Raw genomic sequence first — 16,228 nt, 5'->3', positions numbered from 1 at the left:
ACTGTAACGTTTTGTCGATTAACGTTGTTGACATGATCATACTTTCGTGCGGTGCCTGTTATATTGGGCAAACTGGAAGATGCCTTAACGACAGATTGTGTGAACATGCGTGCCATGTTCACAGCTGCAACGATGGTTTTTTGGCCCTACTTGTCACTTGATGTGGCTGTAAAGTTCAGTTTGACAACACAGTCGTACTTAACAAACACAAAGATGAGAGCACAAGGATTACATTTGAAGTTGCATATATAGCGCGTGAACACTTGACTTGCATGAGCAAACCATCAATAGCTCTGTCTGACAAGGAGCTAGCATTTTTGGACAGTCGCAGATGCCATAGGCGTTAAGCAATCGCTTTAAGGCACAGTGGGCGTTGGTAAAGTGGGGCTGACATACATAAATATTTTATTGGTTTTGTTATTTTGGCTCACAATTCGGTCTTATCATATGTGCCACGACACGCTTTCATCTGTCTGCATATACAGACAACTGCCGATTTTTTCGACCCTCTAGAGAGCGAAAAACGTCCGAAAATTTGGGCAGTGCGAAAAAATGAATGCAAGCAAAAAAAAAAAAAACTCATTATTTTACTGATAATTTTCAATGCAAGCAAAAAAAAAAACTCACCATTTTGCTAATGTTTCTGAATGCAAGCAAGAAACGCACCATTTGATTGATAGTTCTGGGATCAAGAGGGTCAAGGTCAAAGTACCAGACTTCCAGAACTCTGCCAAAGCATCAGTGGGGTGGCTCTGAAAAGAGCCGTTAAAAAATAATGCATGCAGCCGACAGCGGGTGCTCTCAGGGTATTCATCTTTTGGGCACCAGACGGTTTTTCGGTCACTTCCAAGATGTTGTTTTTGTTCCTCAGGAAATCGGAAAATGTTTGCTTGGAAACGCCGAACTCCTTGCTCACGTCAGCCTGCGATCGGCCACTCTTCACTAACTTAATAATGGCGGCTTTCTTCTCCATCGTTAACAGACGGTACTGTTTTCCGCGCTTCGATGCCATTGGCGAGGACTACGAAGACGGAGTGGGGGCCGTCACAGGCAAGTGAAATCCTCACGATGTGAACAAAGGAGTTTGCTGACGAGTGTCGAAGCACGTAGGCTTAGTGTTGCAGAGCACACTTCACACGATCGCACAACCACGCACTAGGCTAGCCTAACACCACGTGGGATGCGTAAACAAAACGGCGCGGTGACAGGCGACGGTGCCTCGGGTACTCCAGAAGTGGCGCTGGTAAACATTCAAGATAGCCAGCGTGGCCAGACCAAATCGGTGAGTGGTGAGGGTGGATAGTTTCGATTGTCAGCGAAGCACCCTTGCACGATAAACACGACTAGTGTTAGGAATCTCAGAGGCCATGTGTATTTCTCCGTTAACGATCAACGAGTCCAAGCAACAGATGCCGCCACACTAGACCGGCGCGCTCATTTATGTGACCGTAATCGCGTGTGACGCAGTTGTGGTGGTTTCCACTGGAGGTCAGTGGTGGTTTCCGACCTTCCGTCGCGTCAAAAAGTCCGGAAAATTGGACTCCGGGGAGTTCGAGCGTCCAAAATTTGAGACTTCCTTATTCATTGATTCTATGAGGCTTGTGGCAGTGCCGCAAAGATGTCCGAATTATCTGGCATGTCTGAAAATTCGGGTGTCCAAAAAATTGGCAGTTGACTGTATTTCACAGCTTTCTGAATAAAGTTTCAGTTGGTAGTAAGCGCTTGTCCCTGTCTATCCTGTTTGCGTCTACGTAGTGCGCTCTTATTTCAAACAATCATCGATCCTTGAAACGCGAGCTACCAGCAATAAGTGTGTAGCTGAGGACGTTTGTCGTCGCATTGCCAATAATAATGATAGTAATAATAATAATAATAAAAAGCATGGCATAGCCCAGTAAGCCTCTGCTAATGGCAGTCCTAGTTCGAATCATAAGACCTTCAAGCCGAGCCAAATCATGGTCAAGACAAACATGCACAAATTGAACGACACGAATTATGTTGTGGTTGGAAAGTCATGTGCTGTGTGATATTTAGAAGTAACAGACATCAACATAGTGTTTGTACGAATATGGCAGCTAGGGAATGCTTTAGACAATGTGAAGGACAAGTTGCCAAGCAAAAATTTCCACAGTCTTTTTTACTATAGGCTGCCACAATTGTGACAACCAATACATCAGTGAGACCAGTGTTATCAAGGAAAGGGTTAAACAAAACTTGTATATGATGTCAGGAAACCACGCGTGACCTCATACGCCCTCACTAAACATGTGGACTCTACAGGCCACCAAACTGACTTGTTAAATGTGCATGTTCTGGTGAAAGGAAAGCTTGCATCATGCCTGCGACTGGGATACCAGCATATGCAGACAATCGCACATATGCTGAACATGAGTGATGGGACACTTCCGACAATGTACTTCCGATGCTTATGTCACACACTTAGGCATACTTTATTTCATTTCTTCCTTTTCAGTTTATTGTTTTTTTTTAAAAAAAGTTACAGGACCAACAAATATACAGGCGAGGGTCACAAAGTAAAAAAACTGTAGTGGGATGTTGTGCCTTTCTTATTGCTATTTTTGTGTACACGGCTCCCGTAGCGGGTGCCATAATGTCAGTAAACTTTGTACAGTCGAATCTCTTTAATTCGAACACGCTTAATTCGATCTTCCGGTTAATTGGAACTCACGATGAGGTCCCGTCAAAACTATGTGTATTCCAATGGGCGAAAACGCCCGGTAATTCGAACATGCAAGCACTTGCGACGGTTAATTCGAACATACCGCGCTTCGAAAATGCTCTCAGCACTTCGCCCAATGCCGCGACCGCACCTGCAACACCTCAAAGCTGCGCGCGAAAGAATTGAAAAAAAAAAAAGGAAAAGCTGTGGTGGAATGTTTGCACTCTCTCAAATGCCGATCTGCGACGCGCCTGTGCCACACTTCTCCCTTTTCCGTCCCTGCCATGTAAAGACCCTTCTTCTTCCAACGCTCACGCGGAGAGAGAAAAAAAAAAGAAATCTGTCGCTGGGTTGAATGAATGTGTGGTTGAAGGAAAAGAAAAAAGCACTATCAAAGGCACTATCTTCTGTCGCCCTTGCTCCTTGCGGGAACACGGCTCTGCGCCTTGAGGGTGGGGGGGGGGGGGAAGTTCTTACGCCTGTGCCACGTTCCTCCTTTCCCGTCCCTACGACGCTCCTCCTTTCTCATCACGTGCTGGCCATGCTGTGGCTGCTCCGCTACGCAGTCACTGTCATCGTCGTCTTTAGAAAGTGTCGGCACTAGACATTTCCGCGCGCAACTTCTTTTGCTAGGAGAATGCTGAAGCCGAAGCAGAAATGCTTTGCAAGATCGCTGCAAGGCAAACGTGTGCAGACGCACATCTCCAATTACTTCAATTAATAACCGATGTCCTGTTATTTGTGAATAAATGTAAGTCTTCTGAAAATTCCCCCTCGTGTGTTAGCTCAATGCGCATGCGGCACTGCATGGAGAGCCCTCCATTTATTTAGCTTTTGTTAATTCAAGCTTCTTTTAATTCAAACAAATTTTTGGGCTCCTTCGAGTTTGAATTATCGAGATTCGACTGTATTCTTTTGGAAAGTGTACTCTTTTGCGCCGTCACTAAGAAGCAACAGTTACGCACTGCTTTTTTTTTTTTTTTCATACAACTTTTCGCTCTTCACTGTAGTCACAGCCGAAGGAGTGGCTTTTTAAGCTGTGATCAATGGTAATGCTTATTTTTGTGATGGTTGCAGAGGGTTAAGTCAGTTTCCAAGACCAGGCGAGATTTTTCAGAAATTCCCAGACTTTTGAATTTGAAGGCAGATACGACTGCCTGACTTGAAGGCAGATACGACTGCCTGACAAAGGCCTCCCTACCCATGCATTGCTCAGGAGTGGAACACTGCAAAGCATGGGCAAAAATAGGTAACAATATATGGTAAAAATACAGCACACAGCATACAGGCAATCAAAACATAATAAGAAAACTAGCTATATTCAGTACACAAGAATATAACATGTCCATGAAATTGTTTTTACGAGCCTTGATGATCAATGGTTGAGAACAGTATAAGAGAAAGAGAAAAAAATAACAGATGACAATTGCACAATATAAAGGAAGGATCAGGAGCTAATCAAAAGGTAATGAAACTTTTTTTTGGAGGTGGTATGTCGAATAGTTTCTCGGTTGTTATTTAGGAAATGTGGCATTAAGTAGGCAAGAGTTTGAGTACCATAATTGGTTTGGAACATAGGCGTTCGGAACAAGTCGTTTGTGCCTATGGTGATATTGAGAATGGACAAATGATCAAGATGAAGAGAGAATTTGAGGGTCATGTAAAATTTGTCTATGTGTATGTATAGCGAGCTGTAGTTAGGATAGCTGATCAATTTTTGGTATATAAAGCTTGGAAAATGATTGCACTGTGTGGTCATTTCGTTTAGTATTTTCGATACAACGAACAACTCTTTTTTTGTAAAATTATTAATCTATCAAAACTTGTTTGAGTAGTGGTACCCCAGATCAGGAGACAGATTCCCCGACTTTTCCAGAAGGGTCCAAATTCCCTGACTTTTCCAATATTTCCAGGTTGGTAGACACCCTGGACGACAACGAGCGACCACATCGGCAGCGGCAAGGACGGCAACGTTCGTCGAGCGTTGACAGCCTCGAATCAGCTTGGTCAAGCAAGGTCGAAGCGAATCTTGAGCAGAGGCTAGAGATGCCCGACGTTGACTAGGATGGTTTAGCTTGTAGAACGATCCGAGTGTGAGCTTAGCGGGGCTTAGTTTGCATTTTTAGAACAGCTGGAGTTCTGTTTGTAGGTTAATTATAGTTTACTTTGGAGTTATTACTAGTTGTTTTGTACATTTTTTGTATTTTTGTAGTGAGTGTTTATTAAATGGGCTTATTTGTTAATGGAGTCATGTCTCAGTTCATACCCCGCGGCAGCAGCCCGTAATCCGTGACAGTGGGGTCTAACGTCCCAAAAGCACCATATGATTAAGAGAGACGCCATAGAGGAGGACTACGGAAATTTTGACCACCTGGGGTTCTTTAATGTGCACGCAAATCGGAGCACACAGGCCTATGGCATTTTAGTCTCCATCGAAAATGCAGCCGCCTCAGCAGGGATTCGATTCATCGACCTGCTGGTCAGCAGCCAAGTACCTTAGCCACTAGACCACCGCGACGAGACCACTTGAGTCTTTCATTAAAGCATCAGGACGATGTCTTTTTTTTTTTTTTTTTTTTTTTTTCAAAGGGGGGCAATACCACATTCCCTTCTCAATTTTTGTTATCGCCTCATTTCACTGTCAGTTATTCTCAGTGCAAACCACGCCTACAGTGTTCAAGAAAGTTCAGGTTTGCAGTAGATCATTTTGTTAAGGTTACGCCCTGACTTTTGTTAAGGTTACACCCTGACGCCCACTGCGTGGACATTTCAGGTTATTCTAAAACCTACGTCGTGGCTAGCGATAACATTACAATATTCGATGGCAAGTGTATAAATGGCGACACTTCACCATTTGCCAGTTGATCACCGGCTGACGTTCTGTTCGCCACTATCAGGCTGTAATCTTACCTTCAGAGGCTGTAATTTTAGAGATTACAGAGATTAAGATTACATAGGCTGTAATCTTACCTTCAGTTTCCTGGCCTTAAGTTTGGCCGAATAAAAAGTTTCATCTGAACATCGAGTGTTGTCCCTTTGTACACGTCACGACCCCGTGACAATATATCTCCTTTGAATATAAAGTACTGCCAACACGAACAAGCGTGTATTCGAAAGCACACAACCTTATTCATAACATTGATTGGTGAATGGAAAGACAGATGCACTCCTATTACAACAAAAACTACGATTTACCTCATCTCCACATACACTAACCCAAGCATAGCTCTGTTCTGTAATGAAGTGAATGGCATGCGTATTCAGCTTTTGACGGCACGATGGAATTCAATTGGATACATGCAATTGGCAGCACGAGTCACAGCGTAGTTACCTCGAAAACTGATAATACCTTGCCTTTAGCACTGTAGAAATGCAGCGCATAAGTGTATGGATATCTGTGGCGCACCCACCACCATTTCATGGGCATTTTCACCATATGGTCGCTCCCTTTCTTTCTTTTGTACTATAGTGACAGTGCGTGGCAACAGATCATACCATGCGTGGGTGCGGCGCATGTTCCCAGCCGACGCTGAGTGACATGTGCGCCGGGAAGGCTCTCTCCTGCTTGGCCGGTGCTCGGAAAGCACTTGCTTTTCTTTGTCCGCGTCCCCTTTGGGAATTGCAGGACCGTAGCCTGCCTAGGTGTCTAGGCAAGCCCGGAAAATGTATTTACCTGCGTGTTAGCTTTGGTACCGTACGATAAATTAAACAGCAGTACCTGGAGCTTGACATGGTCGTACCAAACAAAGCCACACTTCCCAGAGGCTTACGCAAAAGGTTTACCCCAATTCTCGAGGCCAGGCCCAGTGGCCATCACGAGAGTGATGGCCCCTTGAAGTAGCTTAGCCGCGTGAGACTTTTTTCTGACCGGCATGTCAAAGCTCGTGATCACCAGCTGCGACGTGCTCGCGGTTAAGAAGAAGGGCACTATTTGAGGTCAGGTGTCTTTTAGTGCACGATATTTCGGACGTAATTCAACATAGTTTCGTGTAATGCGCATAATCGAGGCGGCATGAGAAGAAGTCGACGAATTTCTGCGAAGGTGCTTGTTGTCTTAATTACCCCACCACCGATCCCCCATTTTCGCATTTGTTAAATGTGCATTGCGGGTATATAGACGTTGAATGTCTTAGTATTCGTAAATTTTAAAAGTTGTAAGAATCATCCATCGCATGCTTCAATTCTCGGAGGTTGCTTGCTCAACACGTTTTGTGCAATCGTGGCCCTTGAAAAAGGTTGTTTTGGTTATAGTGCAGTACCGCTTACAGTGGGGATACTCGCGACACTGCGACTTGTGTTACAAGCGGTCTGTACTGTAATATGAAATAATTTTACAGCAATTTAGACAATAGTGCAAAGATACATAGTATTTCACGGCAACAGCAAAAATTTGTTAAAGGTCTCCATACATTTAGTGCATGCTTTCTCACCAGGTGCCACTCCATAGACAGCAGCCTGCATGGGCACTCCAGCAGCAGCAGCTGCAGGAAAGGTAGGAGGCTGTGGGGTGCCATAGAGGGATAGGATTGACTCCTTAGTGAGTACGCAGCGCCGCTCAGCAGTATGACCAATGAGGTTTTTCTTTTTCTCAAGACATGGTGCCGAAACAGCAGTGGCAACAGGGGCTGCACTCAGGAACTCGTCAAACGGGTCTTCCTCTGGGACTGGTCCACTTCCGGATGAATCCATTTCTGCACCATTACCAAGAATATTGTTTCACAGCTCACTACACGCACAGTCACAAATATTAGCTGCTTATTCTAGTGGGCTCAATTCCATGTATCAGTGTCAACCAATTTTAAATGTGCACAAGTAAAATTTAGCAAATGCTTCATTTAAAAAGCCTGTAGCTCAAGCTGTAGCTTATGGGAGTGCTCATACACTGTGTAAAGTAGTTTTTACATCATGGCACCAGTGCTTTGTGGTTAGCTTAACTCTTTCGTTACCATGCCAATTCGAATCTGTCATTACGCCAATTCAAAGCTGTTCACTAGAGAGCTATTGCTTGGAGTTGAGAAGGACATTATATAAAAAAGTTATTTTCAAATGCCCGCTGGATGTATAAAGTGTGGAGGTGGCCTTTCAGCCAGTTTCCAGCAGCTATGCTTTGCTTGTATCATTATGAGACACAGGGCTGCATCCAATGTCACTCGTCGTGCCTATGGCATCACGTGTGCACCTGCATTGCGAAAAACATGCGCCACTCAAGACTATTTTTTAACTGAACCAGAGTTGAGTGACGACGCATGTTGAAACTGAAGATGACAGCACTTAAGCTTCATGCTTAGGTGCTGTCATCACAAGGCCGCCCTCTTTGCATTACTGCTAAGGCATGCCGTAAAGCAAACTTGTGCACCAAAAATCTCAGATAATTTATCCCCTGAGTATAACTCCAAATTTTCTGTGTATTCAGTGCATGTTAATGCAAGCAAATCAAATTCATTCACTCGGTGTGGGGGCAAACTATGTTTGCATTAGCGAGAGCTCAGTGCATGAATTTGCTGGCACCAAAGAATCATCATCAAATCTTACAGACTGTTAAATTTTATCGATGAAATTTCACTAAAACGAAATTCTTTGCGCATCCCATCAATTTCGTTGTAGAAGGATTTGATGGTAGTACCACCGGGTTATATCCATTCTTCAAAAGAGTCTACCAGCAGGCTAAAAGTGTCAAGTAAGGGTGTCTGTCTTAGTCGCGATTAGTTTGAGGATAGCGAAAGTTAGATGTAACATGCTTGATGCCGTAGGCTTGGACCAAGAGTCAAAATTGAGTCGATGACAATGGCAGGCCATTGTCACAAACCACTTCTTCAGGAATACTGCGGTGTACAAAAAATGACTTGCAGTGGTTGACACAGCAGCGATAGTGAGATAATTGAGCCAAACCAATTTGGTAAATCTTCAATAATCAGCAGCAATTAAACACAGTGAACTGGTACAGCGCTTTACAGTAAAGATGTAACGGGGGAATGTAACGGCGGATTAGACCGACACAAGAGGAGAGAGTGCTCACTTCCAACTGAGCACTATTCGGAAATTGCTTTATCAAATATGTAGACTTGTGCAAGCGTACAAAGAACGCCCAAACATATTGTTGCGGGGTTCGTAGGACGAGGTTATTCACAAGAACTGGGCGACGAGTGTCCCCCAATACTGCACGTCCTTCTTTTTCCTCTGCTCCACAGGTATAGTTGTTGCTACTTGTTTGCTATAGAATAGGCCCACTTTAACATTGCCCCTCTTGCAGACAAAACCCACAGCGAGATGTCAGTGAGAGGGCCGCCGAGTGAAGGGCTTCAAACGTGCGATATGCACGACTTCAATCTTCGATGACCGCCTTCCCCTGGCGGTGAGGCGTGAGACCCTATATTGCCCATCGCTAAGAGGATCTATCCAGCAGTTTTTAACACAGTCCGCATTTGTTATTGGAATCCATAGCCACATTAGGTCACCAGAATTGTAGGTGACATGACAATGTTGACTATCATATCTGGATTTATAGCGTTCTTGTGAAGCCAGAGTACACAGTTGAGCGAGGCGGTGAGCCTCCTCCGCTCAGCAGATTATTTCAGCTATACAAGCGCCGTCGTAATGACAGAGAACGAAGATAGTGTCTAAAGTGTACCTAGGTAAATGGGCGTAAAACAGGAAAAACGGGCTACAGTCGAACCTCGCTACAACGAAACTGAAGGGAGGTGCGAAAAATTTTGTTGTGGTGAAATCTCCCCCACAACATCGTCACATTCGACTAGAAACATCACAAACATAATTTATTTGCAAGAGACCTCAAGTCTGCCAGCTTTTGTTTGCCGCCTTCTTTTCAACATCAGCGCCGTGGTGTGATGTTTGCAGTCGGAGATCTGCTGCATCGCGACGTCATCATCACGGACGCCAAAGAAATCGCCGATTTCACCTAATGCGTCCATTAGTCAACGCAGAAGGCGGCGCTAAAACGTCTTGAGCATCACTCTCATCGTCCGACGATGTGTCGTCATGGCGAATTTCAACGGACTCGTCAATTAGCTCCTCGTGAGCAATAACGTCCGCGACAACAAAAAAGAACTATGCTCCCATCTTCTGGTGTATTTCCGGTGTCCCGAAGGGCTTCTCAGGCCGCAGTTGCTTCTCTGGAAGGTGGCTCCACTCTGCCACGATTGTAGTCTTCGTCAATTGGATTGATGAGTTGGCCATTACTTCAGCGTTAGGCTTAAAGCCAGCACGGGCAAAACAGTTTTCAAAGATCCTTTGCCTGGTCACCGTACACGACGCAGCAACTATTTGTAGGGTTATGAATAAATCCACTTTGGTCTGTCACCCTGCGTTAATATTCAGCAACAATTGCTGAATAAGCCGCTGCTGATAAGCGCTTTTAACGCTGTGAATTATACCCCGATTTAACGGCTAGATGAATGCTGTGCAGTTGGGTGAGAAAAAGCACATGTCCACATTGCCCAGCTCAACGTCATCAACGCTATGAACTGAGCAGTTATCAATCAGCAAGCACACCTTGTGGTTTTGGGCCTTCATGTCCCGGTCAAACGGTTTTACCCAATCACAAAAAATGGCCCGTGTCATCCACAATTTTCTGCTTGCTATGTACTTTACTGGCACAATTCTGCTCCCTTTGAGGCATCGAACCCTCAAGCTCTTGTTGATGACAAGCGGGCACTGTTTATCTGAACCATCCATGTTAGTGCAAAGAAGCAGGGTCGCATGTTTCTTGCTGTTTCCCTCCGCTGCAAGCTTGGCCCCTCATGTGCAGAGTCTTTTGCGGAAGCAGTTCATAAAAAAAGTACTGTCTCATTCACATTGTAAATGTCAGACGAAGCACAATTTTTCAGTATCCGTCAAAACAGACGACGCCCAAGACGCTGCACCACTGGCGTGTGATGCCGCAGAATTGCCGCACAACACTTTTCCCACGATGTCATGCCGGAAATTAAAACTTGTCAGCCAACCTGTGCTTGCAACAAAGTTCTCAATGCCTAGAATGCAAGCATAGTTCAGTGATACCTGCTGCAGCACACTTTTGCTGATAAGCATCTTCTAGGCATGCACGTCAAAAAACCAATTGTACAGTGCCTTTTCAAGACTGAGTAAACTTCTTGAGCTTGGTGGACGCCCTTGAAGAAATAGCACTTGTGATCACCTTCTTCGCCTTCAAAATCGTGGACAGCGTGCTATTGGAGACGCCAAATTACACAGCAATGTCTCCTTTTTTTCTGCCGGTTGGAGCTTTGCCGACGACTGGTTTTTACCGTTGCCAGGAGTGTGGCCAGAAATTTTTTTTAATTTGGGGGGGGCCGGGGCGGGGGGGACAAAAGGAAATTTTGCACTATATATGCCACGCAAAAAAAAAAATTCAAAGGTGGGGCGCGCGTTTCCGATGTGCCCCTCCCCTCACCCTGGCTACGCCACTGGTTGTCATGTTTTACGTAACGTCCCAATTGATAACATCCCCCGGCACAGTTTTTGCACACTGGTAAAAGCGCACTAGCGGGGGCGACAAAGACGGCTAAAGCAGAGATAAAAAGAGCCGACCCATCTTTTTTGCACTGAGGGCGGATGCAATAACGTCATACTCGCGTGCCAGGCCTCCCATAGGTTGTTACTCAAGCAGAGAGGAACACACCGCCCATGTCTAAGAGACAAGAAGGAGCTAGGAACGTGAGGAACGAGTGGTTCATTGTTATAATAATTCGACTTTAAGGGTGCACGTGATCGCTGGCGCACGCGCTATTCACGGATGGTATACCCTTCTATCTTGTACTCTCAACGTGAACACAGTACGAAAAGTGCTTCGCTTTCTAGAGCGGCCATATAAAGGTATGCACTGTGCTTTGATTGCGAGGTGGAAACACCATCGTAGCATAATTTCGGAGGTCCATTCGTACGTGTCGTTCGTGCTGTACAGATAGTACCACAGTGGTCTAGAGCAGCAGATTGCGTGCCTACATGTCGACACTGTTGTTGGCTGTGGATATTATCTCACGTTAGCTACAAGCTTCTGTTGATGCCTACATTACAGCACAACGGCCTAACACGCAGTACGACCATGTTTGGTAGCATTACGGCATCTCTCTTTACGTATTTCTGTAGAAAATGCCTGCTGGAGCAGCCGGCTGGGCGCTCTAAACAAGTCTGACTCCATCTGTACGTGCATCGATGTGCAAGAGATGTTTCGAGGGTCTCTAGTTAGTCACCTATATTGTGAATATCGAACATCACACGTGCAGCAAGTTTTGAGAGTGCGTGGACTTTGGAAATGAAAACCCCACTGCTAGCGCTTCTCCAGATGATGTCAAGCCTTATTATTTGGTATAACAACACAATTTAGTCAAGAGTCCGACGGAATCCCGTTTGGTCGGGCACATAGTGCAAAATAACAAAAATGCCAACCAAGGTGAAATACACAAAACTTAAAAAGACGTTTCGGCTCCCCCCACGGGAGCCTTGTTCACAGTGACTGCAAATGGCGTAGTGCGCTCCTCTTATGCATGTTTCATCACGTGTTGCAGAAGAGCGCACTACGCCATTTGCGGTCACTGTGAACAAGGCTCCCGTGTGGGGAGCCGAAACGTCTTTTTTAAGTTTTAAGTATTTCACCTTGGTCGGCGTTTTTGTTATTTTGCAACAACACAATTTGTTGGTATCGCATTTATTGCTAAGAGCGTAAGTGAAACTAACAAACTATTTTCTAGATAAGTTACTGCATAACTCAAAATAATGCTGGTAAAGGGACAATTATCACTAGTGTCCGAAGCTTTCATGCTGTCAGTAACCTAAATGCGAACAAGATGTTAGTAGCACAGAAAGTTCACGAGCAAGCAGTCTCATTATGCCTCGAGATAGTGCACACTACTTCAAGCGAAGCAGCAGCCTCCCTTCCACCCATCCCTTCAAAATGAAGCAATAATTGCGATGCCATGATAATCATTTTTTTTTTAACCTTTAGCTATTTACCCTAAAAAGCGAAAGGTGGACGTGGGTGTAGCCGCTTCTCAGGCTTTCGACACCAGAGCCTGCAGCAATGGCCTCACACAGCTGCGCGTATTAAAACGAAATTTCGGCTACTCTGAACAGGGGGCATGCTTTTATAAATGAGATGACATTTCAAACGAAACCACTTGACAATTTTGAGAACTGGTGTATTCAGCATAGTATGGCCGATCCCCACACGAGAATTTTAAATTCAGACCCTAGCAACCTCAAGTTTGAAAGGGCAGGGTCCTTTAGGGGCTTCTAGCGCCACAGCGATTATAAACGCAGGTGTGCTGGTGGAAGGAATTACGAAACAGCTCTTCTGTATGATGATCCATAGATAAAGTATATTAAGAGGAAAAGTGTCAACCCCGTTGCCACCATTTATGTGTTCTTCTGGGGACATGAAGCATAGAAAATTAGATCGCGATGTCCAGGCATAGACGTGACAAACATACTGGCGGCACGCATGCAGTGATTAGTGAAAATTGCTTTATTACATGCCACAGAGCTCTTCAAACGATCATCAGCGTTCTTGGAACGAATGTACGCCAATGAATCGCCACCACAGTTTCACCCTACAGATTGGAATAGATGTTACGAGCCCCTTCAGAGAGCGCGTTTTGCTGTTAAGCAGACTTGCACAACTGTCGGAACCAAACAGCATTGTAGATTTGAGACGCATGCACAACCTCCGTTTATTCAGCAAAATAAAATAGGTACGCGATTATGAGTTTGGCGATATCGAGAAGAAAGTGCACATGTATTGACGCGTGGGTGTGGCTATTTCCAGTTATAGACGCTCACGAATCCGACTTTGGCACAGTTTGGGGCAGTTGGCGCAGGAGTGGGGTCACTGTTGTTGCTACTCGTTCGCTATAGAATAGACCCATTGTAACAATATCACTAAGATTGGACATCACCGTCACAACTTCCCAGACCAAAGATTCATGAACTGTTTGCCTAAGTATGTGGAGACATGGCACTTGACTATTTTGTTACCAGGACTATTCAAATGGATCACTGATGATCGATGCATTGAATCGCCATTTTCGCCATGCTTAGTTTGTTTCTCCTGCGCCTAGAACTTCCTAGTAGTTAGACGAGCCACTCACAATGAGAATGATTTTGAATCTGCCCGTTTTTCGGCAACATAGTGATTTTTGACAGACCTTTTCGTAAACCAACGTGCATGTGTTGTTGGGAAAATGTGCTTGGCTGGCTGCTCGTGGTTATGCTTTTATAACATGAAAGTTCCGTAATCAAAGGAAGCTTTCCAAGTCAAATATCAAATTAAGGAGTCAGCTTCGCAATGTGACAGTGTTGAGCAGTAATAATTGCTGGAAAGTTATGCCAGCTAGTAATTAGAGGAGCTATCGTTTGGAATCTGAGTAGATTTATTTGGTGAAAAATTATTTCTAAAGGTCTGCCACATGTGTGACATGTGGAAGTGGCCTTTACAGCCAGTTTTCAAACTATTTCTTTTGCTTGTATTGTTATTTCAGACACAGACGAGACGGTACACAGATGAGACAAGACGGTAAACACAAGCTAGACGGTTTTGGAGTGATTTGTGACAGACGCCTTTTTGTCACTTCACATGGATCAAAAAGAGAGGATCATAGACAATCGTGGCAGGGAATTACAATGCGTCCCTAGATTGATCTGTACACATTGAAATGGTTCTCTATAAGCCTTTAATCAAGGCAGCGCCCCGTCTGACCAATATACTTCATCACACAAGAGAGGTATACAGTAAACAACATAGGTTTTACATTGCACAAACTGCATTTTCTGCTTGGTTGAGCCATAATTTAAGGGGACTGATGGATTTGCAAGCCACTGCAACTTGTCTGGTGCCAGAAACACTACAATCACGCTGTCTTGCCAATCTTCTTTAGTCGTTCAATGTGAACTGGTAACAAGGTACTCATCACCAATCACACAAGAAATAATTGAAGCACTTTTTGTAGCAAGAGCTGGCATCATACGTGCCCCTTCGTTGGCTTTATCTGAACATGAAATTTCCTTCCTTCACCAGATGAACAGCCTATGAATCTTAGGTCTGTGAAGTTGCGATGGTGCTACCCTATATTGACGCTCTTTGTATGCTTGCGCCAGTTTACATATTGTAGTGTACACACATCCCGAAGGAGTACGGCCACCAGCGCGAGTCCGGTCTTAGCGAGCCGCAAGGCACACATTAACCGTCGCCGTGGTGAGAACATGGTAATGCTCAAGGTCGCAACACTTTATTGTCTGTGGCAACACCCAAACGCAGTACAGAGCTTGTTGCAAAGGCGCGGCGGAAAAGCTAATGGGCTTATCCACGCCATAGGTGAGAAGTACTACACAGGGGTGCCGCGAGCACGTCTCCGTGATAAAAGTGATTCACGAAGACACCGGGACAAAGGCCCAGTTCCTTGAGCGAAGGCAAAGGCACTCGCCTTGGCTTCGGAGAGATACGGGTCGACATAGCCTGGCCACGCACTGGGACACCGCACCGCTTTTCGGCATAGCGTTCGCTAAGGGGCAACAAAAAGTGAGCGTTTGCCATGAGCGCGAGGCGTTGTTGGCGAAGTCTGAACGATCCCCAAGCAATAGGAGTCGATGGACAGAAAAAAATGCGTGCTCACCCTCAGCTGTCCCGGAGAAATCTGACTCGCTCACTCCGGACGTGCACGCATGAAACGTCCCGAGAGACTTTGCACGAGGTGCCACAGTTGACATCTGCTACCGGGCGAGAGGGGTTAAACGTCACTCCTTGCTTCCCCAGTGAGGCAGACAGTGGAGGGGAGTCATGTCAGGACATGAGAACAACAGAAAAGCGGCAAAGCCCGCGCAAAGGCAGCGAATAGCCTCAATTCCCACATCACCAGATGCAATTAGCAAATTAAGTTCAACTAGTGCTATGTCCTCTTCTGTCAGTCTGCTCGGCCATTTCTTCTTTACTGTAATGTGCCATATCACTTCAAGCATGACGAACCAATTCGCCCAAGCTTCAACACTAGTGGACTTCAATCAAGCACCACTGATTGTTTCAGCAAGTCCATTGTGATGTGTTGCCAAGGTCTTATTCAGAGCTTATGAGGGGCATTTTTCTACCGATTTCTTTAGATGCAATGCTGATATTGCTTTACCATGACGAACCATCAGATCATATGCATTCCACCAGATGATATCTGGCTCGAGCAAGTGAGTTAGCATAGATGGTCATAGAAGGGTTCAAGGCCCTGTCGTCTTTCCTGGAGGGCCACTTCTTCCACAGCAGACAAAGTTGAGTGTAAATATGGCCTGCTTGTTGGAATGTATTTAATCATAAAAGACAATGTTCCTTTATCAGAATAGGAGAGCTTCAACGCTTTCTTGTACAGTCAAATTCCACTTTAGTGAAGCCCGCTACAAAGAATGGGTCAGGCTAGTAATGGAGAAGGGGTTGCTGCATCGGGAGCCGGATTACTAGAGGCCAGATTTGTAGCCACTAAAGAACCCGGCTGCAGGCGCCGAAAAAAGGCAGGAAAAACACTTTTAGGCTCCCAAAATCGTAAAAACATAGGCACAATA

General features: G+C 45.1%; 1 protein-coding gene across 5 annotated transcripts in view; it reads right to left on the bottom strand.

Annotated features, from left to right (window-relative positions):
• The window catches only part of LOC119163319 (stromal membrane-associated protein 1), a 178,856-nt gene that overhangs the window by 25,607 nt on the left and 137,021 nt on the right, over nt 1-16,228 (bottom strand). For all 5 annotated transcript variants that reach the window (XM_075872938.1, XM_075872937.1, XM_075872940.1 and 2 more), the window contains one exon: nt 7,111-7,371. In XM_075872938.1, coding sequence (XP_075729053.1) covers nt 7,111-7,371 — 261 coding nt within the window. The remainder of the gene's footprint in view (nt 1-7,110; nt 7,372-16,228) is intronic.

Source organism: Rhipicephalus microplus, chromosome 9 (assembly GCF_043290135.1).
Source record: "Rhipicephalus microplus isolate Deutch F79 chromosome 9, USDA_Rmic, whole genome shotgun sequence".
Classification (NCBI taxonomy): Eukaryota; Metazoa; Arthropoda; class Arachnida; order Ixodida; family Ixodidae; genus Rhipicephalus; species Rhipicephalus microplus.
Note: the sequence above shows the minus strand (reverse complement) of the source record. Positions and strands in the feature narration are given on the sequence as shown.